The following is a 27,795-nucleotide window of genomic DNA, read 5'->3' as shown; positions in this document are numbered from 1 at the left end:
TCTATAGTCTAGTCTATTGTCTAGTCTATAGTCTAGTCTATAGTCTAGTCTATAGTCTAGTCTATAGTCTAGTCTATAGTCTAGTCTATATTCTAGTCTATAGTCTAGCCTATATTGAAGTCTATAGTGCAGTCTATGATCAAGTCTCCTGTATAGTTTATAGCCTAGTCTTTAGTTTAGTATATAGTCATATATGTTATTATTTAAAAATTTAACTGTTGCCAAGAGCATTTTTTTAATTTATTTTTAGTGAAAAAATTTTAGTGTAAATTAATTTTTTGGGTAAGAATTCAAATTTATTTTTCGACCTTAACACTTTAATGAAAAAAGTTATTATGAATTAAATACCTTAGTTCAGTAAAAAATTAGATTTTTAGAGAACAATTCCATGAAAGTAAAAATTTTGTTTTGTATTATTAAGTAGGAGGTGTCTATCTATGATTGAAAAACAAAGCGCAATTTCTGAATTAAAGTTATAAATTACATAACAAGAGTTTTTGATTTAACATATAAATATTTTATTTTACAAAATTGTCCTACACAATTTTGAAATCCTCATGTTAAATCTATTTCAAATCTATCCATCGAATCAAAATAAAATCCCACTAAAATTCCCCAATTTGTTAACATGACATTATAAATCTACAAATTTATCCATAGAAAAATAAAACAAAATGAAAATGATAAATTGACCTAAATTTAATAGAATATTGACAAACCTTTAACATCAACTAATGGTTAACAAATCTACAGTGTAGCGCATAAAAAATATACAAAAAATAAAATCGAATAAAAAAAAGTAAAATAATAATGATAAAACAAAGTTTTGGGTGACAAATTTGTTCTAATTCAAGTCACGCAATATTTTGTGTGTTGTAGGTTTGAATTTGATTGAGCCTGGCTGGTAAGTTAGTTGGCTGGCGGATTAAAACTACTATTCCATGTTTGTTGTTTTTGTTATGATATAGCGGTGCTTTATTTGTTACTGCTCTCTGTTAACAAAATCATCTATATTTTATTTTGTTTTATTGCTTTATATTTGGCTAATTTTTAATGGCTGTCTGTCTGCTGTTTGGTATAAATAACAAAGTGTTGTTGATAAATAAAAGCATAAACCACTTGTATTATATTATTTTCTCGTGTAAACTTTAAGTGAAGCACGTGCTTGAAATATGCAAAAAACGGCAAAACTCTAACAACAATTTCATGAATAAAACAAAAAACTAAAATAATAAATATTTATGTATGTATATAAAAGTGCAGAAAAATTACACCCAAAAAGTTATACTAAATCTATATAAAATAACGCAATATTAAGGGTATTCATATAATTTGTAAATCGAATACAAATCAAATTTGTATTCGAAGTTATGTTAGAAAAGTGTGCTTCTAAACTTGTTACAGAATTATCTCCCTGACGATGAATACCCCTATTAAAACTACTCTGTATTGGCAATACATCATGTACTTGGCGAGTTGTTAACAAATACTACGGTGAACTTTAGATTTGGCTTTTTATATATAGATTTTTAGTTGATGATGATAATCAACATTTTCAAACTTTCAACAAACAACAACTGTTTTTTTTCTTTCGATATAGTTTTTGCATTTGTTTCTGTTTGTAAATATAGAATTCATATTTATGGGGCAAAGTTATAAACAAAGTTTTATTATTGTTGCTCTTAGTTTTGCCCAATGAAAAATCAATATTAAGTAAAAGTTAATATTTATATAACAAGCGATGAAGAAGAGATTTTAAAATGTAATTATGAAGTTTCTATAAAATATGTAAAGGATTTCAAAAATAATAAAAAAAACATTTATCAATATCGAAATTCAAGTGGATCTCAAACGGATTTTTAAAATTATTAAATCAACAACGTATTAAAATACAAATTTTATAATAAAAGACTTTAAAAATGATGTAAGCTAAACAAACATTGTAATATTCCTTATTAAATTCTAAAATTCTCACAACTCACTCTTTATGCCTTACAAAAAAATCTTAATTAAATTATGCACTTAAATCTCTACTTACATTTATTTTGATTGTTTGCGACAGCAAAAGAATAAAAAAATCTGAAATAGAAGAAAATAAACCAAAATTAAGTTAATTTCTTTTCAAGCGTAAATATTGTATAAATTCAATTCGGGAAAAACCATAAATAATAACCAAAATTTAGTGGCATTAGGCAAATCTGGGTTTTGTGCAAAAAAAAAAAGGGAACAACACATGAACATGTATGAATAAAAATAAGTAGCCTATAGGCATACGATATCCTTACATATGTATATCCTGAAAATTTATATAATACTTACAACAGATCTAACAAAAGAGAAGAAAATGCAAGAAAATAAAAGAATAATATACAATAACCCAACATAAATAAATCACATTTATAAGTACATACAACAAAACATAATGTAAGCGACAACAAGAGCAGCAAAGGAAGCAACCAACAACCCAAACACACGCAAACACCAAAAAAAAAGCCCAAAAACATACAAAACTTATTTATATACATATGCTTTAGACGAGTTTAGTAGGGGAAGTTGTTAGATAACAAGTTAATGCAATTTAATCGTTAGATTTTAATATACATTTTTTAAGACAGGTTTTAAGACGAAGATCGAATCAAGTCAATTTTAAATAACCTGTTCTAAAGTGAAGCGTGTATTCCAAAGATAGCATTTCGCATGGATTGAAACCAGTTGTAGTCGGACGGGGCAAGGTCTGAACTATATGGCGAGCGAAACTTTCTAACAAGTATTGTAATAAATTATGAAATTTTACGCTTTACGTTTTGTACATAATCTCTGAATTTTAGTTTTATTTTAACAGCCCATTATTAATAGCAGTCGTTTGAACATTTTATAGGCAGATCTTTTTCTCAGCACTTTGGTGGCAATTTGACCAGTTGTCTGGGTTTTAAATAAGATCGTGTAATAGATCACTAAAAAATTTATATCTTCATCCATGGCATTGAGACAACATTTCGAACAAGCAGAATCACAGGATTGTCGCCAAAATTACTGTATGGTAACCACTATTTCAGTTTTTTAATGAATCCTATTGTTCGTTATAGTTTGAGATTGCTACCTTCTCACGAAGGTGAAGGGTATAAAAAGTAAAAAAGAAACAACATTTTGGGAGCAAAAGCTTAGTTGTTATTAAGTTAGAATAAGTAATAGACATTGACATATAAACTTCATTTGCATGCTGCCAATGAATTTATATTTACTGAAAAGTCATAAACAATTACAAAATACTTTTCAGTTTACCCTCGTACTATTTATGCAAATGTTTATACATATGAATAAGTAAACACATAAACATCGACATAAAAATTAAAGAAAAAATATGAACATAACCAAAACCAAGAGAACAACAAGAATATGACATTAAATAAATAAAAAAGGAAAGAAAACAAGACGATAACAAATTTGCTTATTTCCGCTTTCATTTAAATATATGTGCTTCTTATATGGGGGGTAAATGTATATGTGTGTGTATGGGAGCTTGTAAGACCAGGCTTAAGAAAATTATTAAATGGCTTTAACACAATGCCAACGACATTGTCTATACTTAATACATTTTATATGTACTGACGACAAAAAGTTAAAACAAAGAAAAGTGGGAGTAATTTGAACAAAGACATACATACATACACACATAAGAGCATACATAAAAATAAAAATAAAAAGGACTAAAAAGAAACATTAATATAATATATGAATGTATCCAACCATTCCATATTATCGTTATTGTTGTTAGTGTTGTTGCTTTTTTTCACCACACATTCTACTTTTGTTGTTTGTCTTAATAATAAATGTATAATTATTTGTAGCCTTTTTTATTTCGTTGATGAAGTGCAAGAAGGCGACATCTACTTGAACATACACACACACACGCACAACCACAAGTACAAAAAGTACTTGTACTTACACACTTGTGGATAGATAACTAAAGGTAGGTGCTTCACTTTTATGATAAAATTGTAATGGATATTATAACATTAATTCCATTTTTATTTCAATTTCGCCCGTGAATCCACTCCTGTCTTAACTAGAAGAATAACTGCTGGTTCAGCGATAACTGAAGGTGATGAAATGGATTATGAATTATCAGTAAAAAATTTAGTTTTATAAATTCACAATTATTTTTTTGTCCGTATGTGTACTTGAATACAATATGTAAGTGTTGTATTTATAATAATATAAATATTATTAAGATTTTTTCACATTTATACAAGTGCATGTAAAATTAAAATCAGCATTTCCTTCAAGGGTTTGATTAAATAAAATGAATAAAACAAAACCGAAAAACATTAAGAAAATTCATCACATTTATACGGTTACTGGTATTGGGTTAGAGAAAAAGTAACAAAACTTTAATTTGCAATAACATCTTCAGACAAACATATTTTGAAAAAAGATATTTTGCGATTCCTTAATTTAATATTGTTCTTTCACCGCCCAATAACACCCTAGAAAAAGTGAAAAATAAAAATATACAAAATTAAATTAAAACAAATAAGCAGTTGCTCCGCGCGTCTTTTATTATATTTTCTTATATTTTTGCTACTTTTAATGTTTTTCCTCTTTTGCTGTTAATTTTTTAATTGCAATGAGGAAATGTCATAATAATGAAATATATTTTCTTCAAGTTATAAGTGTGTATATTTGTTTTCTTTTCGTTCTTTGAAATATAATTTGTAAAGAAAAGTTTGTTTTTTTTTAAGGAGAAATTTTAATTAAGTAAAACCACAAGAAATTACTACTTATGTTTTCTGTGTATGTAAAGCGTAATGGTATTATAGTACAAGTACTTTAGGTAAAATATTATTAAAAAAATTAAATTTGATTTCTTTTCAATTTGCGGAAACGCTTTTTGCAAAAGATGTCAGACGTAAACTTTATACAATATGTATATGTGTGTATGTTCATATAAATATGTTTGTTTTCAAATTTTATGAGAGATTATTCAATTAAATTAATAAAAACAGGAAAGCGTTCTATATGTGGCTGTACCGGATCTTATATAGCCTTCACTTCCCTTTTATTGGTTCTCACTTAGTCTGTGCTTAATATTTTTAATTTCATGTTTCTAGGTTCAATATTATAGAAAAACTCATAGGTATCTTTTAAATCAGAAAGATGTACCAAAAAGTCCCCTCTTATTAGTTCTCACTTACTTCGTGCTCTAAATGTAAATACCTTCTGAGCAACAAAAAAGTTCAACCAAATACTCTTTTATTGGTTCTCACTTAATCCTTGCTGTACATTAGAGTGGGTCGGTCTCTATGGACAAAAAAAAGTTGAGTCAGTCACCCCCTAGGTTTAAAGATATATTAATAACATTTCCAAAAACATAAAAATAATTTTTTTGCCACGCCTAGAAATACCGCCCTTTTTGTTTTTTATATATTACGTCGCCATTTTAGGTCCGATCGTAACATATCATATATCAGTGTTTGTGGCTGGACGGCAGCTACATTTTACTCTTAGACAACTTTTTAATTCGACGTCATATTCTATGCGCGACTTCCGATATCTCGGATCCTTCCCCAAAATCAGGAATTGCGGCTATGCAGGATTAAAGAGCATTTAATAATATAACATATTTGCTTTTAAAATGTTCACTTTTACGCCTAAACACCTATTTTTCGGATATTTTAAAATGTTCAAATATTCATACACAACCATGTTTAAAATGTTCAAATATTCATACACAACCGTGTTGGCTACATATTTGCAAAATTAAGAAGTCGTGAGCAATACCAACAGCTCGAATGTCGTCAAAATCTACAAGCATAGTTGAAGTTTATTTAAATACTTTAATAATAATTATTAATTTGCTAAATTTTTATTACTATAAATTTACTTTTCTTTTATTTACTTATTTTAGTTCATGCAATATAAAAAAATTAAAAAAAAAAAATAAATTTATATATTATTAACAACTACTACTGAATAAAATGGCCTTTCTTGATTTTGATAATGGACTTAAGGAAGATCCAATTTGGTTTGTAACGGAAAAATAAATACATATATTTTGTTTAGAAATTTATTTAATGATGTTTTCGATTAATGGCAATGCAACGCATATTTGAACATTTTTAAATATCTATAAAATAGGTGTTTATGCTTAAAAGTGAACATTTTAAAAGCAAATATTTTATATAACTAAATGCTCTTTAATCCTTCATAGCCGCAATTACTGATTTTGGGGAAGGATCCGAGATATCAGAAGTCGCGCATAGAATATGATGTTGAATAAAAAAGTCGTCTAAGAGTGAAATGTAGCTGCCGACAAGCCACATTCACTGATATATGATATGTTACGATCGGACCTAAAATGGCGGCGTAGTATATAAAAAACAAAAAGGGCGGTATTTCTAGGCGTGGCAAAAAAATATTTTTTTATATTTTTGGAAATGTTATTAACATATCATTAATCGTAGGGGGTGACTGACTCAACTTTTTTTTTCGACCCACCCTACTGTACATGCATAATTTCATATTTCTAGGTTTAATATTACACAAAATTCTAATATAGCTTTTGAAGAACGAAAAAGTATAAAAAATTCCCTTTTTATATTTTCTTACTTAGTCCGGGCTCTACATGCTTTATGTCATGTTTTTAGACAGATATCTGTGGTGTTTTGAAAACTGACATCAACATACACGAAGACAGATAGAGAGACGGACGAACGGTTATGGCTAAATCGATCCGGCTATCTGTATGGATGTAGAAAATGTATATTTTTAAAGGTGGGAAAATATACTTTAAAATGTCGTAAGTTTTATTTTTTAAAATTTAATTCCTGTCTTTGACTTAATAAAGTTTACATTTGAACAATTTTATTTTGGAAAAAAATAACAAAATATAAGTTAAATTTTAACTTTAAATATTTTCAACTAAATCCTTAATCTGCTTTGTTGCATTAAACATATTTTTTTAGAACAAGAAAATATTTCTTTATATTAAATAATTTTAATATAAAACTTATTTCCTTTTTTATTTTTTATTTCTTTCTTATAGTAGTGGTATTTTGTTTCAACAATAAAACCATTTTGCATAAATTATACTGTTTTCAGCAATTTCTTTGAGAAAAAAATATAAAAAATATATGTATACACCTTTTTTCGTTTTGCTATATATTATTTTTTTTTTTTTTTTTTTTGTAAGACTGTTTAAAATGCACACCAAAAACATTTAAACAGGAAAGAAATGATAAGAATGCAATAATAGCAAATAATAAATGCAACGTGAGCAGATGTTACAGAATCAGAAAAAAAAACAAGAAAACGCATAAAAACAGCTACCAACAACCAGTTTCTGATATCTGGGCTTTCGACTCCACATACCTACAGCAGCTAACAAGAGTAAATGCAAATATTTCAACAATGACATTTAGACATGAATAAATAAAATAAAACGAAATAAAAATAAGAAAAAGACGATTTTATTCTTCCGCCGTTTTTGCTTCAGCTAACAATAATAAATATTTGCCATAAGAAAAAAAAAAATAATAAGAACACATTTACTTTTTAGCCAAAAATAATAACAATAAGGAAATTGTAAAAGCAAAACCGCAATAACCAACACCAACTAAGGGCAAAAGCAAAAAAAAATGCAACAAAGATAATAAATAAATATAAATAAAAAACTAGAGAATCACCAAAGAAAAACAACAACTACTACACAAACAAATACTTCTACAATTACAACTGCCATTATAGTTTTCAAAGACAAAAAGTGGCTGTAAAAATCCAACTTAACTCCAACAAAATAAGCCATAAAACGGAAGTTAACAACAACAATAACAAAACAAACACATAGACATCAACAACTACTGCTTCCACCACTACAATGACATGGTTTAAGCTGTAAGAAAACTTCCTAAGACAAAATCTTCCTAAAAAAATAAAATAAAATTCATAAGTATATGGACCAACTTTTGGCTTTACGTAGCTTACTTCCTTGTTGTTATGTTATAAGAAACAACAGTAAGAAACAACTTTTGCAAATATATACAACTCTAAAATTTACTACTAAAAAATAACAACAAAAAGCTAAATAAGATCCAAATAACAAAAAAAAAAAGAAAAAACAGTAAACGTACAAAGTAGTCCTTAAGTAAAGTTATCGGCTGGAAAAGGAAATAAACTCTCTATCTCTCGTTCTTCACATATTCTCCCCTATAAAAGGCGTTGAATTGTAGCCAAAGTGCAGTTGTTTTGTTAACACTTTTAATAATACATTTTAAGTTGTGAGATAATGTAAACCAATTGTTATTTTACATGTATTTTTCACTTTTTGCATTAGGATTAGACACACATCCTAATACAAAACATGTTATAGATAAGAACGGGTATTTTCGTTTTTAAGTGATTTGTATTTTTGTTAGAACTATATTGATGAGTGTGTCGGAAACGTTGACTTTCTTTAACTTTTGGTTTGCCAGAAATTCTTAAGCATTACCATAGTTCAGCAAATAAATATAGGGATTTTATACAAAGCAATCAATGTACTATATAATTGAATATTCTGAAGGATCGAAATCAATAAATTGGTCGGGTTTTACACAAAAATTAAATATTTTTTGAAACGAAAAAAAAAAAAAAAAAAAATAATTTATTCGGAATGCCTTTTTTAGTGAAGTTTGGACTTATAACCCAATTTCTAAAGAGGTCCTTGTCTGACGACTAATTAAGTAATTAGTTAAGTGCAGCCCGATTTTTACAAACCTGAAGCCAATTATATGTTAAACATAATTATGAGCTCAAAAGCTCTATTCCGGAGGTTTAATTGTATAGAGGTAAGATTAAATAATATGCCGTCTCTAACAAGGACTTCATTCCTGGAACAGTATATAATCCTATCTGCAGTTTGATTACAAAGTTTACATGATTCGACGGACAAACAGTCAGGCGACTTACCCGATGATTAGGAGTTAGGTAATGTAATGGGCCGTATTTAACTATTTTCCATAGGATTTATCCTAGGACCATAAAAAATCTGACATGTAGTTTGATTACAAAGTTTACATTATCTAACGGAAGGACGGACAAACGGTCAGGCGACTGACAGAGCTAATATGGGTATAGAACATATACATATTATTGTGATTAACAAGCATCAGCACAAATCATAGGCATATCTAGCTAGTTTTAAATCCTTAAATGAACCAGCTTATGTATAATATTGTCAGATCTATGAATAATATGTAACATTTTGTTGTTTTTGAGTTAAAAAACATTTTCCTCAAACATTTTTAATCCAAAAAATTGCAATAAAACACTTTAAAAAATGTATTTATATCCTTTTTAAAAATTCAAAAAGCATGTATGTATTAATATTTATTATAGACTTTTTCTAGTGTAAACAAAACAACAGGAAAAAAAACTAAAGCAGCCATTGGAAAACAATGATCTATGTGTATTGAAACTTTTGTGGCAATTTAAACTGTGTGCAAACCGACAAATACATCAACAGACTCATACATGTGTATATACAAATTCCAGTAAGTGAGTATGAAATAGTCATGCTTTAAATCAAAATCTTCTATCATAAATTTACTCTATATGGAACACTTACTCATCAATGAACCAGAACCCAAACCAAAACGAAAAGAAGCAGAAGAAAAAACCCCTCAAATTCACAACCACAATTGTTTCAGTGATACATATTTTTTTGTTTCTTTTGGGAAAATTATATAGATAAAAAAGGAACCAGATATGAAATAATATAAAACAGACACTGAACCACAAAACAATTGGAAGGGCAAAAAAAATAAAAATGAAGGATAAAATAAACCATAAATGCAACGAACTTGTGCGAATAAATAAAATAGTTGATGATGTATATGTAGAGTGTTGCTAGTAATGGTTGCAACAAGAGACTGGAAATAATGATACTTTTTCAATGAACACATACGCACAAACTTCAGAAAATTTTACAAGACCCTGTAGATCGCGAAGTGATCTTTTACAGGGTGCACTTCGTTTAAAAAAAAGTTAAAATATTGATAACGGAAAGTAAAAATAATTATATGTCTTATAAATATCTTCCAATCCAATTAGCTAGAAAATTAAGAAAAGTAATCTAGAATGTATTCCTTAACTTCATGTAAAACTGTTGGGCTTTTATTCATTTAAGTATGAGTTTGTATATGTTTATATATGCATTTCCTTTATAATATAGTAAAGCTATCATGATATTGGTGTATTGTATTGTCAAATACGAAAAATTTATTAGTGTTAACAGGATATCAATACAGGATGAAAATAGATTTTTATATAAACGAAAAAATATAGTTCTGAAAAAGCATAAAGTTTTCAGTATATTTATTGTGGCTGTTGATTTTTTTCTGTTGTGGTGCACAATAATTTAAAGTAAATAAAACTAAAGTTTTTAAAAGAATTTTAAATAAATATTCATGTATATAAAATATTTGCAGAGCAAATCTTTATAACAACCAGTAGTTTACACAATGTTAAAAAATATTTGTATGTAGTTAAACTTTTCAAACTCCCAATGTTGTTGGTTAGTTAAGTTTCCACTACACTTGCACTTACCGACACAAAACGGAAGTTGTTTTAACAATAGAAAGCCAAGTACAAAGCATATAGTCTCCTGGTCAGCCCTTCGAGCCTTTTAACTACTGGTATTTTTACTTCCTTCTCTATGTTAAAAAAACTTACGCCAACTTTTGTCTGTGTATAAATGGCTTTCATAAATTTTTATTTGGCAAAAAAAAAGAATTTCTTTAAAGGAGAAAAAATATTATTTTTAAACATGACTCCATTTTCTACAGATACATTTACACTTACTTTTCACACTGTCATACAATAAATTCTTTTATGACTTAAAATGGCCGACGTTCAATTGAAAATTTGTCAAATTATAAAATTGATGTGATTCTAAAAGAATAATGGAAACTATTACAACAATATTTATACACACATACATACATAGTATGTATGTATGTATCTTTTAACATAGGCTATAATAAAATTTATAGTTAATTTATATTTTCATTCTTGCACATTTTCCGTTACATATACACATCTCCAAAAAAATAAAAGGGAAATAAAAATTATTCTATCTTCAACACAGGGTGTTACAATAAATTTTGCCATTTGTTTAATAACAATGAAGAAAACTATATAAAAATAAATTATAGCATACTTTTAGACAGATAACGAAAAATTTACCTATTAGAATTGAGTGACCAGCTGCGTTGTCTAAATGGAATAAAATAAATGTTAAGTATGGTAGTGTGTAAGAGGAAGTTGAATGTATGATGATAGAGAAAGTAAAATAAAAAGTATTTTTCTGCACGACTGATTCAACTAAATTGGTTTGTTAAAATCGTCTAGTAGCAGGGGGTTGTAGTACACACACATAATATACATAGATTCATAAATACATACGTATGTATAACAAAAAGTCTTCTAATAAAAAACTGTTTTTGATTGCTTTAGTTATAAATTATCGTAGAAAAATTAAGTATTAACTTGTTTAAGATATATCAATACCTTAAAGATGTTGAAAAGGGACAGTATATTAAAAAAGAGCTTAAATTGGTATATAATTATTTTAAATTTTTATTGTGTTCATTCTTAGATTCTTACTTTGATCCATAAGGGTAGTTAACTATGGACCAGTAACTATCTTAATAGATACTTGTTTGATATGTTATTCTTGATCACGATGTTAACATCGCATATTGTAACTGTAACAGTATTTATTGAAAGGATCAGTCCACAGCAAACAACCTTTATATGCCCGAGTTATTCCAACTATATTGAGCATATTAAAAAAAATAAAAAGAAACAACTTAATAAAGGCCCAAGTGCAAAAAATCCCATTCTGGCTAACTCATCAACCTGTTCATTTCCATAAGCGCAAAAATCTGAACTAAAACGACCAGAAAAAATACAATTTCATTTCAGTTGTTGTATAATACTTATCTCTTATGTTTGTAAAATTTTTAAACAATTTCAATTTTTAAAATTTAACCAAAATCGCATATTTCCATTGATATGGCAACATTATGTGATAGGGAAATCAAGTTTAACAATGTAAAGCGTACCTTAAGGCTAAATTAAATATTACTCATACGTCCAAAGAAAACAATATTATGAAGAGAAGAACTACACCATTGAAATTAGAAAACAAAATCATAGAAATAAAACTCTTCAGGTATTTTGCAATACACAAAGGGGAAATGTGAAAAAATACTGTCTTTTAACATTTTAATTTTCTTTACAACATAACACCTTTGTTCATTTTGTTATGTTTTTTTTTTGTATATCAGTTTCTATTATTTCATTATCATCAAATAAGTAAGGGCAATCTTAGAAGGAGAACAACAATAACAACATTTAAACCTATTTCAAGTCGAAAATATGTTTAACAGCAAACATTACTCCAGTTTGAGATTTAACATTATCATGTACATATACTTTTAAATGATTTAAAGTAAAATTTAAACTTGCACTTACTTATACAGACGGAAGGATTAACCTCTTTAATGAAAAAGTTTTCTTTTCGTAAAATTTTTCTATATATATTTTTTTGTACTGTTGTAGTTGTTGATGGTTGGTGTTTGTATTTCTTCCAAGCAATATAACAAAATCGTTGAGCGTTTTTTCTAAGGTTTTCATTGTTGTGTTGATACAAACAACAACAACAAGAACAGAAACTTTAATATCTATCATACAGAAAATGGCTGGTGAAAATATTGTAAGAATTAAATGAATAAAAAGTATAGTGATGCTGAATTGAAGTACGTTAGAAGGAGAAGAAAAAAAAAGGGAAAGTTTTGTTGAATGGTATAAATTTGATGAGAGCTAAGGAAAAAAAAGAAATATAGTTTTTTGTTCACTTTATTATTTAGCTGTACTGCAGCAAAGGCACGACACGAAATGCGAAGAAAATGTTGCCACAGACACTAGAGTTTATGTTTTTTACAAACAATTCTAATTTTTTGCTCAAAAATTTTCTGTTGTATTTTGTTAAAGTTTAAGTATAATAAAGATTTTTCAACCATTATATAATATCTCTTCTTAAAACTTATCAATTCTATTGTTGTCATACTTTTTTCATCCTTAAAGTTACTGACAGCACTGTGCGGTACGTTGTTGAAGGTTAAGAAATTGGTTTTACTTGGTCTTAAAGAAAGGTTTAAATCAAAGTTTCCGGGGGCCTTTAAGACTATTATCGTATGCAATGTTGTAAAAGCTATCTCTTTATTATAAATGTTACATCTGTATGAAATTTAGAAGAACCATAGATACATTAGAAATCCTCTAGGAATAACATTTTTTAAAATACTGAAGACAATACTGATACAAGTTTTAATTTCACTGCAATATGCAAAAAAAAAAAATCGAAATGCCGAGTTAGTATTTTTGATTTTTAGTGGTTTTACTTTCGAAAAAAAAAAATGACACCTAACCTTTCTGATTTCTACCTTGTAAAGAAAACTATTAAAAATAATAGTTTGGCATTAAGTCTGGTCAGAATTTTTGAGATTACTTTTGAATTTATTTGGTTAGTATATTTTCTTTGAGAGATGAGGATAGAAGAATTTTGTTCATGCCCATAGGAAGTTTTTCTTAAAAAGAATGATTAATCTGCACAAAGTATTTATAACAACATTTTGGGGATTAATTGTTTTCAAAAATACTTTGACGACTTGCTTCAAAAACTTCTCTAAACAGGCCCTTAATAATTTAATTCTACTTATACAATCCTAAATCCTGGATTTTCTATTATTTAAGTTTTTACAGCTCTAACATTATTTTACGATTTTTCTATAGAGATTTATTTTCATTTGTTTATGCGCATCTGTGTTGTGTTTTGTTGTTGTGTGTAGTTTGTAGTGTAGCATGCCTTTTGTAGCACTTAAGAATTAGTTGAGCATACAGCGAGCTCTTCAACGTTAACTCATTCTGCAGTTACAACACTTTCCAAAAAGTTGCGTGTTTCATTCTTCAACCTCCACTTTTAACATTTTACAACTGAGCTTCCTCAAACTGTGGCATATACTTGATATTGTTGGCATATTAATAACAATAACAAAGAAAAAGAAGGAGAAGAAAAAAAATTCTTAAAAAAGGGTGCACAACAATTACCAACAGCTTGAGAGAGTGAGGCAATAGGGACAAGTATTGCATTTTCTAAAGTTAGAGCAATTCCTTTTCTCCATAGAATTTTCGTGTAAAAGTTTTCTTATTGTGTTTTATTTAAGTTTTTTTTTTGCTCACTTCTCTTTAACAATCATTTAAAAGTGAATTGTAAAATGAATAAAACAATTTTTTTGTTGTTGATTATTTTAAGTTTTTTCTTAATGCTGCTGCAACGATTTAATTTAATGCAATATTCTATTTCATTTTTATTATTATTTTTCTTTGCTGTTGTCCTGCATTCAGAGTGAAATGTAATACAGTGTTGGCAGGAGTTAAAGTTTATCATTCTATCATCATCAACATTATGTATTACAATGAAGTAAAATGTTTTAGAGAAAATATTACTGAATATCTTTAAAAAGTAATAAAAGTTTATAGTAGTATTAAATATTATTAAAATTATTTATTTTAGTTTTTTTGTGGTTTTTAAATTGATAATTTATATAAAGCTTCCAGAAATTTTAAAATTAAATAAAACTTTCGAAATCGTTTTTTCAGAAAAGGATTTGTATGTAAAACTTATTTTCAAAGAAAGTTTTAAAAGAAAAATAGCTTCAAGCTAAGAAATTTATGAAAAATCCTATTGTTAAATAAATAAGCTTTTTTTAAGTAAAGCTTTTATTTTTTATAATGAAGCTTTCACAAAAAGAAAATTCTTTTTGATAGTACGGTCAGTGACTCGATGAACTTGGTTTCTTATTCGAAAATTTTGCAATATATAGAGATCGGCTATTAAGGTGACACCCTAAAATAACTGTTAAATACTTTGTCTTACATAAAACGCAATTCAGTTAATATAAAAAAACTGTCAATTCAAGCTTTTGCTGAGAATTTTTACTTAATTCATAAACCAATATTTGTTGTTTGTATCCTTTTACCCTATTGAGGTGTTTTCTTATTAATTCCCCTGATATTGACTTACAACTTAAAGAGCTCTTATGCTTGTGTGATTTTTTCTCTTCAACGTGTGAATGTATGTTTTTTCAACTTACAAATCTTAAAAGGCAAATTAAAAATTCCTTAAAATCCCCACATGAAAGTGTATGAATACTCGAAAGATTTTTATACATTTCTATCTTTACATATACACACAGGATTCCCTCTCTAGTAAGTCAAGTACAAACACCTGTTAGTTTATTATTTTTAATTTTTTCCGGTATTTATTTTCTATTGTACGTATGCCAGTCACTAAGTTAGTTCATTCAGTCGTCAGATACTTCTCTCAGGGATTGTCGTTCGTTTCTTTTGCTTGTCTTTAAAAAAATATATTTCTTTTCCTTTCAATTCTTAAAATAATCCTAGTACACTTCTACATCAATTTGAAATTCTTTTAAACATTCGCACACAATGGATTATGGAAAATGAAAATAAAGAGAAATTTTATTTATTTAGTTTTTCTTTTTGTTTGTATGATGCTTGTACTTGAAATTTGGAACTGGGTATTAACTGAGATAATATGTGTTAACATGAGCTTTAAGTTTTTTTTAATTTTCTTGTTCTACAATATTACAAAAGTTTAAAGGTATTGGAAGAAAGTGAATATAGGCAAAAGTAAGAAAAAAATAAACTTTAATAACATTGTTGTTCTACAAGATTAAATGAACAAATTAGAGTTCAGAGCTGAATGTAAAATGTAATGCTTAAAATTATGCTACAGTTTATATATATTTTCACGTATGAAATGAAAAATTCTTGGAATATTCTCGAAAAAATATAATTTAAGTTGTTTTTATTCCGTTTTAAGTTTATTGAATTATTAAATATGCACATTTTTATACTTTTTCCTTTTCTCCTCCTGGTGGTACAAATTCCTTGTACAAAAATGTGTTTCAACTTCATTTTTAAAAACAATTCATCATCAGTCGTTAATAATAAATTACTTAAAAATAACAATTTTATATAATCCTTAAATCATCAAAAATATGAAAAATTATTATTATTATTTACCACACTCTCCCTAATGACATTTTCTAATCCCAAGATTTTATGTGAAAATAAAAACTTTACAACATTTGTAAATACTAAAACAAATTATTGAAACAATCAAAATAATTTATGATTTATTATTTGATAGTCTAAAGCCACAATAATTCATGTCGCCTTGTTTTATTATTAAATTATTAGACCTAGTAATAAAACAAAATAAAAACAATAATACTTAAATCCACTTATTTTCAAATAAAAAAACATAAAAACAATAAGAAAATCCTAAAAACAAAATTGAAATCTGTCACATAGAACAAATTTACATTTTTCTTGAATTTTGAAAAAAAAAAGAAAAACTGCTGCTCAACTCACGCAATAGCCAAAGTTTGAGTGTTGAAAATGAAAATTTGTAAATATTGCGTTAAATGTATTTTAAATTACTTTTTTTTGGTCTACTACTCCTCTCGCCTTTTTTCTACGTAACTTTTTATAACGCACATAAAATGAAATATTAAAAAATAAATAATTTTTTATTTCTTGTTTTTTCTTAGTTTTTGTTCATGTTGGTTCCACACAAAGCAACTGCAGCAACAGTAACACTTTGTGTATGAGTGAGTCCTGCTAAACAACAATAATAATAAAAAATGGAAATAAAAAATAACAAAAAAACAGCAACAATATGAAAATGCTAATGTTTCTCTTCTGTTCATATTATTTTTTTTTTTGTTTAAGTCGTAAAAAATCAATGTAGAATGAAAAATATGAACAACAAACCGAACCGGATGTAATTTTTAAGTTGTTTCTTGTAACAGAAGTGTATCAGAGAGGAAAAAAATACCCACACGTAAGCATACTTACTCAAACACACACATGTTGCAACATTAATAAAATCACTTTAAAAAAACCCCAGAAGCACAACTTTCTTTTGTCGACATTTGCCGCAACCATGGAGACATACATACACGTTTTCAAAAGTATTAAAATAATGATGGAATATAAGAAATTTTTTAGTTACTACATTTTTCGCATGCCGCCGCCATCACTGTGGGTCCAACGAAATCAAAAAGCCAATTTGATTATTAAACCAGATATACAAATAAACTAAATGAGAATTATACAACTTTAAAACTTTCGAGTTGATTAGTATCATCTTAGTATAGTTTTCTCTTGTTTAGAATGGAGTTTTTGAAGACAAAGTCAACTTTTCTTCGCTGACAGTGATTTATTGATTGAAAGATTAATATAAACTCACTGTTTGCGATAATATGTAAAGAAGAGCGAGAAAACTGATTTCTAGTTAGAAAAGTGTTGACTTTAGAGACTTGATTCATAAATACTACAATATCTATTTGAAGAAGTTGCTCAAAGTTAATAATATCGAAATTTCTTATTTGTTTAATGGCCTTCTGCAATACTGAAGACGATTAGTTGGAGGATTATTTTCAAAACCTATTTCTTGACTTTGAACAGTTTAGACGACTAGTTCGGAAAAGAAATCAAGACAATTTTCTGTATTGTTTGACCTCCCCAGAAGTTTAATGCAAATCATTGAAAGCACTTTTGTCTATTTGACAACGATCAATAAGGCTAGTTAAACTTGGGAAGAAGCGAGAACAGTCTAGACGACTAAGTCAGAAAACTGTAAGATGTCTAGTCAAGATGTCTAGTTAAACTTGGGAGCGTGAAAGACTAGTAAAAAGACTGGGCAGAAATAATCAATAAAATAATCCATAAGAGATTAATTATCCAGTAGACAAGTCGATATATTAGTCAATGGGCGAACCAATAGACTAATCAATTCCATTATGTAATACACGTATTACATAAAAATTTTAATTAAATAATTCTCGCTAATATAAAATCGTTTAGAACAGAGTTCTAATACTTAGAAAGAATTATCTAGATTTTATTATCTAGGTCTAATACTTAGCTAGAATTATCTTGATAATTCTAAAAATTATAATGATTACGAAATTTTTACGACTATAAATGAAATTAGACTATAAATGCACAATTATTTTATTTTTAATTTTTTTCCCACTGTAATTTCATTTTATTAACATTCCAAGTTACAATTGTTATTATTCAAACATTACGACGATCATTAAAATTTTTATTTTGTTTAACATGCTCAAATTTGTAAAAAAAAACTTTATATGCGAGGGTAGTTAAAATTAGTTTTCTTAAATAATAAAAATTTTCATCAATATTTAGTTGTTGCAAAAACACACTTCCATGGAATTCTAAAAAAATTATCATTGACCAATAATTATTCTATGGAAACTTATTGTTATTTAACTTACACCGAAACTTTAAAACAAAGTAAAAATTTTAAAAAACTAATAAACAAACAAATCGTTAGAAGTTTTCTTTGTTTTAACCATACAAGAAATCCCATTTATTTATACTTATCATAGTAACAGCTGTAAGTTTTATAATAAAAAAGACAATACACAACAAAATCATAAGTGTAAGAGAAGAAATTTTAAAAACAACAACAAACTAACAATGAATTTGCAACAGAAGGCGTAGGTAAAGTCAGTTGAGAAAAAAAGTAACAAAATAAAAATGAAGCTAATGAAAAACCCTGGAAATAGCGAACAACACCGCACCATTAACTTGAGTGGTATTATTTTTTCTTAAATTGAACGCACACGTTTTTTTATGGCTCCTCAATGTTTCTTAGAAAAAAACTTTCATTGTTGTTCTTGTTGTTTTAGTCTTTCTTGTTAAAAGTAGTCTTCCTTGTATAGTTTTTTTAACTTATTGTCTGATGCATTACTTTTTCTTACATTTTACGTTCAGCTTCATTTAAGAAACAGAAACATAAAACACTTTCAATTGCCTGGAGAGAGTTAAAAAGTGAAGTGAAAATAATTTGGAAGCATAAAAACGAAAAAAAATCGTGGCCACCACCCATTTGTGAATGTTGTACAAGCATCAAGTTAGTAAAAAGGTTTATTTTTTGTGCGTTTTTTTTTCAAATAGAAATAAAAATACTAATAATTTCGCGCCATTAGTAACAAAGTGTATACACTTGCACACACTTTAGCAATTATTTATGTACATGGAACGAAAAGACATATTACGAGGGCAGGCAACAAAGTTCTTAAGATATGACAAAAATAAAATTTTTGAAATGCCGACTTAACTTCAAAAATCTTTCAAAAAGAAGCGATGAAAATAACTTATTAAACCAGTCTTTTAAATAATTTGTGGGTCTTTTGGTAAATCTATGCACTATGATAATAATCTATGGGCTAGTCGATGGTCCATTCTATTAGAATAATATATTGACTTGTCTAATAACTATGCTGTTAACTACAACTGTGGACTAACTAACCAAATAATTTCTCATGCTACCCTCGTTTTACATGTACGCATATTATAGCGCATTTAAACTATCATTCACATACAAAACATTAATGTTTTTGTTTGTACTTAGTTTGTATTCATTACGCTTTTTTTATTCACTCAGTCTAGTTAGTTAGTAGCATGTACTAGTAGTTGTAGTTAGTTTCTTTTTTGGTTTAGGTTTTTCTCTATACTACACTTTTGTTTGTGGCATAATGTCTGAATGCATTTAGATTTCTATAGAGTAAATACGTGCAACATATGTTTCATTTCCGGCAACATATAACCAACATATTGTTAAGCCATAGCGACTGCAGTTTTGAGTTAATGTATTGCGATTTAATGTTTCCTATTCTTAAAATTATTTTTGGCTTCTGTTGGTAAGCTTTTTTTCTTTATTAAATTTAGTAATTTTTAGGCAAAAAGTGAACACTGGGGATAACTAGAAATATAATTGATTTATATAAAATTTGACTTTGTGCACATTAACACATTTATTAAATTACAATTGTATAACAATTCATAATTTTTTTTTAAAAACTTAATAAATCTGTTATCAGTCATAGTGAGGTCTTAGCATCGTAGAGATCAAATCGTTTATTATATACACAAATAAGAATTATCAATTTTAGACTCCCAAGCGTGTGAAAATCGATAAGAATAGAATCACCAATGTATGCTTGAAACGACAACGTAAATATTTACTTATCTATAATATCGATAAGACTCTTTCAGTTAGATATTTTTCTAATCACATATTAGAAATTTAAACACAAACATGTATTTATGTCAATAAACCGGTGAGATTTAACAAAACAAAAACAAAAAGATAATGAGTATCAGATTAAAGAGTAAATAAAGACAAAAATAACACAAATTAAAAAGATCGTGAATTTTATTAAATAAAAAACTATATCAAACAACAACAATAATACAACAAAATTGCCCAGTCATTATAAATTATTTCATTATCACATAGTACAAAAAAAAAACAATTAAGAAATTATATTCGGACATGGTCGACCATATGTTATCCTATAGCAAAAGATAATTTTAAAAGTGATTTACTTTTTATAAAAAAAGTTTATATCGAATGTTAACTTAATTCCGATATATTTAAGTATTTTATTAACGAAAAATTAATTTTCTACAAAAGGCTTATATGGAAGTTAGGACCGATCTTAATAAAATTTCGAGGTGAAATGTATGTATATCAAAGTCAGTTATATAGAATTAAACTGCATTTTAATCGATCGAAACGACAAAACAATTGTGAGTGCATCGGTATAATTTAAGTTGGATGTATGATAATACAATACTTTTGTGCGTTACAAACATCAACTCAAACACATAATACCCTCACTAATATAGAGGAGGATGGTATAATATCAAAATAAACTAACACAACAAATGTCAAATTAAAAATCAGAAACATCAGCGTAAATTGTTAAGTAACACAACTGCAAAAAAATTATTTGAAATTAGTTCCAACGAGCATTTGATCGAGTACACATCGTTTAAGAGTGAAAAAATAGTTAAATTTTGAAAAAAAACTAAAAATGGGTCAAGAATATTTACAAATATCCTATGATGAAAACAATAAAATCTGGACTTCCACACATTATCCCTACAAGGATAAAGTTTATGGCTCTTTGGGAGAAAGATTTTTAAAAACAATGCGCAGTATTAATCCCAATAAAATTATTGATCATTTCTATGATACAAATAGACAAAAGACAGCCAAAGAGGTTTATGAACAGTCTATAATAGTTGCCAAAAATTTACAACGTTTAGGTATCAGAAAGGGTGATGTTGTTGCCTTTTTCTGCATGAACAATGAAGAAGTGGCGGTATTGACTATGGGTTGTATTTTGGTTGGTGCTTTGGTGAATTATTTCGAAGTATTTATGGAGGAAGGTAAGAGGTTGTTTGGAAATATTTAAATTTATTTATTAAATAATAACGTTTTTATCAATCTAATTTATTTAAATTGCAATTCATATTTACGTAGTGAGTATATTGTATGAGGGAGGTGTACAAGATCTAAGAAAAAGAGCGAGAGAGTATAGTTTGCAATTTAACATTTATAAATATTTGTGTTAGTTTATAGAATTTTACGATTTTTTACATGTTCTTGAGTAAATAGTTGTTTTGTAATAGTGGAAGAGGGTGTTGATTTTTCTCTATTTTTTACTTTGTCTTCTATATTTTATAAAATTTGTTATTTTTCAATTAATGAAATTTTAAAGAGTCTATATTTAAAAAGATAAGATTCGTTTTTATTTTTGCATATCAATAATAGTTGAAGATAAACGAAAAATTTTATCGCCTTTTAAATAAGTAAACACTTGACATTACACGTTAAAAGAATTTTAAGAAAATGTTAATATTAAAATCAAAAAAATATTTTTATCTGTTATTTATTGATTAAACGTGCTTAAAGCGAAAATGAAAACAGATAAAATGTCGTAGTCAGGCTTGTCCGTTCACTATCTATAAGTATGTGCATATGTAATTTAATACAAAATATATTACTATAAAAAATATAAATTATTTATTAGATTATGCTGGTTATATATCAGTATACCCACCTTAAAAAAGTCATTCCGCGTAAAACATTTAAAAATATTTAAATCCGTATTTCAATAAATCTAGAGCGGAGTCTTAACATTAGATTAAGAAAATATTTTTTGGTGATTACATAAAGAGTACCCTGAGTAACAAAACTTTTTAAATTCTTATATAGGAATACACCTCAATCGATGTGCATTAATGTAGAAAAATTAAAAAAAAAAAACTTTTTTTTTTTTTGAAAAGGGCTTTAGTTTCCAATATGTTATTAAAAATGTTTCGCCAATTTTTTCGAATTGGGTCTCAAATATTCCGTAATTTGTTAATGTTTACAGCAAAATATCTTAAAAATTATTTAGAGTATTTTTGGTCAACAAAGTGATATTTTTTGAGTTTTTGACCGTTCTAAAACTGTTTCGACGATAAGAGTAGTGTATGTAAGTTGGACTTATCAAAAGTTAAAAATATCCAATACCTTTTTATAGGAACTAGTATAGATAACATTCAAAATACTCTGTTCAAGTGGTCTCCGGTTGTATGGGAGATAGAATAAATAATTTTCCGATAGAAACCACAACAATAAGTGTCGACCCTGTTATAGAAATATATTATATACCGAATATTATTTAACTATTTTAGAAAATGTTTAGAAAAGTTAAGGTTATAAAAAAATATTTAAAATTGAAATCGAATGCGAAATTCATGGATTCTTTGAAAATATTCGAAATATTAAAATATATTTTAAGTATGCATCTTTACAAAATGTATTTTTTTTTTCTTTTCAGAACACACCGATTACGTTTTTAATCTTGTGCAGCCCACAGTAGTTTTGTACGAAGAAACCTATAAAGCCAAATGTCTACAATCGCTTGAACGTACTCAACTTAAATCATACAAATATGCATTATCTATTGATGGTCAACAGCAACCAAATGTAAAGTCTGAGTTATTAACCTGGGATGATGACATAGATTTCGATAAATTTGAAAGTGTAGAAATAAAAGATCCAAAAAATGAATTGGCCTTCTTAGCACTTACTTCAGGTTCTACAGGCATACCAAAAGTAGTACAAATTACACATACATTAATGTTGCACGGCATACACATCTGGTGGGATAATAAAGATAATTATCAGCCTTTGACTGAAGACGCGGTACTATTCTCTTTCAGTCCCTTGCGTTGGATAAGCCAATGTGCAATGCTTTTGGAATCCATGTTAATGGGTCTTAAACGTATTAGTTCAAGTGGTGCACCTACTGGAAAATATGGTTTAGAGTTATTGAGAAAATGTCATATAACACACGTATTTGTGGCACCCTCTATATTTTATAATATACTTTTGGAATTAAACGAAACTGATGTGGAGTCTTTGAAATCATTAAAACTAATATTGTTGGGTGGTGAACCGGCATCAACAATTCTCTTGACTTTAGGCAAGAGACATTGTGTTAATGCGAAATTGTATCAATGTTATGGCATGACTGAAATGACCTCTTGTATATCGAATGATGAAGATATAAATGGTGGTAAATTGCTACCAGGTTATCAAATGCAAATATTAGATGATCAATGTAGACCAGTTGGTCCCAATCAAAAAGGTCAAATTGCCTTAAAGCCACCATATCCTTTGAAGGGCTACAAGGGTATTGATTCGCAAAAGTATTACAATGAAAATGGTATGTTTATAAATGGCGATTATGGTGTAATCGATGATCAAGGTTATTTACATGTTTTGGCTAGATATAAAGATTTGATTTATTCAAATAATTTAACCGTAAGTGATTTTTTGTTTCATTCGAACTTTTAAAATTATTTTTATTTTAATATATTTTTCTATTATATTAGATTATACCTAATCCTTTGGAACATATTGTTATGGATATGCCTGAAATTTGTGTTGCACGTTTGGCTGGTTATCGCAAAACGCCTGATAATCCCAATGAAATTGGTGCCTTTTTTGTGGTGCTTAATAAGGGAGTTACAGCTTCTGAGGATGAGATCACTAAGAAAATCTTTAATGTTTTAAAATCTCATTTAACCGCTGACGAATTGGCTGTTATTCAAGATATTTATTATATTGATTCTGTACCTGTTACCACTTGTGGCAAGGTTGATCGCGTTTCTTTAAAGAATTTGGCTTTGAAAAAGTCACAAATTAAGTAGATTTTTTCAAAATTAGTTCAGTAAGTTTGTTAGTAGTTTATAAGATTTGACAACATTTTTTAAAGAAATATAATAAAATACTTAAATTGTTTTTAAATAAGACATTTGAAGAAACCTCTTATAATGATTTGATTTTTTCATATTTTAAACATCAGTTATTGGGCTTTTAAGATGTTTTTCAAGCTCGTAAAGAGAAACTCCTAAGCTTTTTCAAATAAACGCTGACAAAACTCTGAACTGTAAGAATAAGTCGTAGAAATCAAAAGATAATTTTCTCAAAAACTTTTTCTCCATACCAATAAATTGTTTAACAACTATGAAAATTTAAAGCATATTTGAAGGCAACATATAATATAAAATCAACACTAACCAACAATTTTAACACTTCACTTGTCAAATTTTGGACAGTTGAGTCCAGTAAATCATCACATACATATGAGAGAATAATGTCGAGTTATATAGACATAACCATACAATTGTTATAGATTAAATGTTGGTCACAATATGAAATTTAGTTTATCGAGCAAATTCTTGCGAATGCATTTTTTCCTTGTTTTTTGGTGTAATCAACAATTTATGATGTTCTTCGCAAAAATAAAACCTCAAAAAAGAGAAGAAAACAACAAATTGCATGTAATATAAATTCGAAAACTGTCAGTGGCATATAAGGGGGGGGGGGGGGGGGACTACAAAGTATCACATGCACATGGTGGTTTCTTTTTACAATGCTACAGGCTGGCCCGTTTACCACTAGCAATAAAAAATATATGTACAGAAAAAAATACGACAAACATATTTTTTTTTGCGCAAAATAAACATGAATTTTCTTGCCACCACAACTTTTGTACAACAGCCGGAAGTAAAACAAATGCCACAAAAAAATTACGCCTTCTTGTGGCCTAGAAATAAAAAAAAATCGCATACAAGAAACATACAAATCGAAACAAAAGTTTAAGTATAGAGTTGGTTGGTATCTGCAGTATATTTTGCTAGTTACAGCAACGACAAAATTTATACAAAAAAATCCTTGTGGAATGTGGTTTTTCTTCAAAAAATAAAAAAAACTACAACTAAAATTTTGTTGTAAATTTTGTTACAAAAAACAAACAAAGAAAATTATGACCTTTATGTGGTCAAGCAAAAGAAAAATGGTATTTTAAGAAAACTAAACTAGCGAAACACAAAAAAAATCTTAATAAAAGATGCGGTTAAAAACATGTGGAATTTATTGTTAAAATAACTCATAACTTGTATATATATTTTGAGACAATTAAACAGGAATTATGAAGCGGCCTAATTTACTGTTTTGTTTTTGTATGAACTTTATAATATTTATATTTTAGTTTTTAAATCTTAAGAAATCGGTTTTTCTAAATATGTGCGAGATGGTCAAACTGTTGGAAACTTATTAATGTGTTTATTCTATCTTTCTAAATTTTTTTTATAAAACTTTATTACCAAAATCCACTTATCACTATTTATTAGCTTACATTTTATGAAACTCAAACCAAAAATCGAAAAATTTATTTCAACAGTTTTTTTCTAACTAAATGCTTTTTTTTTAACAATATCAAATTATTTTTGAAAATTTATCTTTTATCGTAAATCTTGTAGTTAAGCCTAAGCCTACAAACACAATCAATACGAATAGTAACGAATAGAAAATGTTCAAAATAAAGTGAAAAACCACAAAAATGTAATTTGGAAATCATACCTTCTTTAAAGCTGCAATATATTTCATGGTGTAGGTGTTGTCCTAAAGGACATTAAACGCAAAATGAATTAGAGAAAAAATGAACACTTCAATACTCTGAAATGAAAAGAAAAAAATTAGAAATATTAGAATGAATGAAAACTTTTTTAAGAAAAAATTTATTAGCAGCAGTAACAAGACATACATATAAAAATTTGTTAGAAATAAAGACAATAGCAACAGTAAGAGGATAGACAAAAAAAGTGTCAAGAAAAGAAACAGTGAGGTACCACCCACAATTTGGCACGTATATATGTACTTGATTTATAAAAGTCAACAAGAAGTCCTAACATAGTTTACACATAGAAAATAAGAATAGAAGGGTAATAGAAAAAGTCTATATCGAATCTTATATACCCTTCATTATAAAACATTTGTTTCTCTGTGGGTCGCTACAAGTACAATTTTTTTTATTAAATTTGGCACATACCAATGTTGAAATTATTAAATTTTAAATTTAAATTTTCAGAAAATTGTTTTCAACAGACGGACGTATTAGTAGATTAATCGCCTCCGCTATCTCTAAGATTTTAGAATATAGTTTTAATTTTTACAGTCATTTTGTATAAATATATTATGGAAGGAATATGTAGAACAGAGTTCAAACTATATTTCGAAATTACAGAAACATAGATAGCGCTATTTTAATCTACTACGAGAGAGACTTTTAAAATGTTACAAAACATCAACTAAAACCTATAATATTATTCGTCTTTGTAGTATAAATGAAATACAAAAAACTAACAAAAATAAAATCTAACCATAAATAAAGCAGAAAACCATAAGGAATCGAAATGGAGATGAAGAAAGCAAAAAACAAAAAAAGAACTCAGCGACCGGAAAACGGAAATGAATCATTTCATTAGTTGGCTACGCCTACGTTTATTTTATTTTTTATGTTTTGTTACCCCAACAAAACTTATATCAACAAAGTAAACAGAGTTACAATCCCAGTCAGAGTAGAAGTGGCACTAGTAAAAGCTCTACAACAATATTCCTTTGGGTATATATGACAACTTGGTTGCCTAACATTTTGAGTAAGTGTGTGTGTGTCTGAATGTTTTTTTGGTTTATTTTTTATTTATTTGTTTTATAGTGTAAAACGTAATAAAAAAAACGGATGGCAAAAAAACTCAATTTAAAGCTTAAAAAATTGACTTGAAATGTTGTTAAGTTTACTATATCTTTTTTATTTTCATTTCTTTTTTGTTTTTGTAAATACATAGTAAATTGGTGTGAGTACATTACAATTTGCTAACAAATTCCTTTGAGTATAACTTAAAACAAATAGAAGAAATATTTCATAGTAAATGAAAATGAAATGTCTTGTTGGTGGCAATAAAAAATACAAAAAAAAAAACGTAGAAAAAAATGAAAAATAAAAACAAACAAAATAAATTAGACATTTGTATTTTACAGTTAAGTGGCTGAATAATGATGTATTTAAATAAATCTTTATAATGTATGTACTCCCATGTTAAACAATTTAATCATATTATAGAATTTGTATTATGTTTTGATTGAATTTCTTTTCCCAACAATATGTTATTTTTTACAATTTTAAATGGGTTCAAGATGAATGATTTGAAAAAGGTTTGGTAGGAAAACATTGTAAGATATTTGTGTAATAGGAAAAATTACTAAGGAAATGTTGTGGGTAAAGTGTTTACTTCATACTAGGAAATACTTTTTACTACGTTTTTTAATAGTTTTTAACGAATAAGAATGTTTTATAGGCAGATTTCAATAGCGTAATAGGAAAAATTACTAAGGAAATGTTGTGGGTAAAGTGTTTACTTCATGCTACGAAATACTTTTTACTA

General features: G+C 27.4%; 2 protein-coding genes and 1 long non-coding RNA gene across 5 annotated transcripts in view; 2 read left to right on the top strand and 1 right to left on the bottom strand.

Annotated features, from left to right (window-relative positions):
• The window catches only part of LOC111686939, a 360,960-nt gene that overhangs the window by 179,311 nt on the left and 153,854 nt on the right, over positions 1–27,795 (bottom strand). For 2 of the 3 annotated variants that reach the window (XM_046945546.1, XM_046945547.1), the window contains one exon: positions 2,039–2,079. The gene's annotated coding sequence lies outside the window, so the exon portion shown is untranslated. Of the gene's footprint in view, positions 1–2,038; positions 2,080–25,933; positions 26,030–27,795 lie in introns of all 3 variants that reach the window. The other variant, XM_046945548.1, reaches the window with a different exon arrangement.
• LOC124418665 lies at positions 16,444–17,453 on the top strand. The gene is made up of 3 exons (XR_006940130.1): positions 16,444–16,610; positions 16,683–16,975; positions 17,042–17,453. It is a non-coding gene; the product is annotated as an uncharacterized LOC124418665 (long non-coding RNA).
• LOC111686797 (4-coumarate--CoA ligase 3-like) lies at positions 20,959–24,340 on the top strand. The gene is made up of 3 exons (XM_023449179.2): positions 20,959–21,402; positions 22,842–23,830; positions 23,902–24,340. Exons 1-3 carry the CDS (start codon positions 21,045–21,047, stop codon positions 24,217–24,219), a joined length of 1,665 nt encoding a protein of 554 aa, XP_023304947.2. The 5' UTR covers positions 20,959–21,044; the 3' UTR covers positions 24,220–24,340.

Source organism: Lucilia cuprina, chromosome 3 (genome assembly GCF_022045245.1).
Source record: "Lucilia cuprina isolate Lc7/37 chromosome 3, ASM2204524v1, whole genome shotgun sequence".
NCBI classification, from domain to species: domain Eukaryota; kingdom Metazoa; phylum Arthropoda; class Insecta; order Diptera; family Calliphoridae; genus Lucilia; species Lucilia cuprina.
This window is presented reverse-complemented; position numbering and strand designations above follow the sequence as displayed.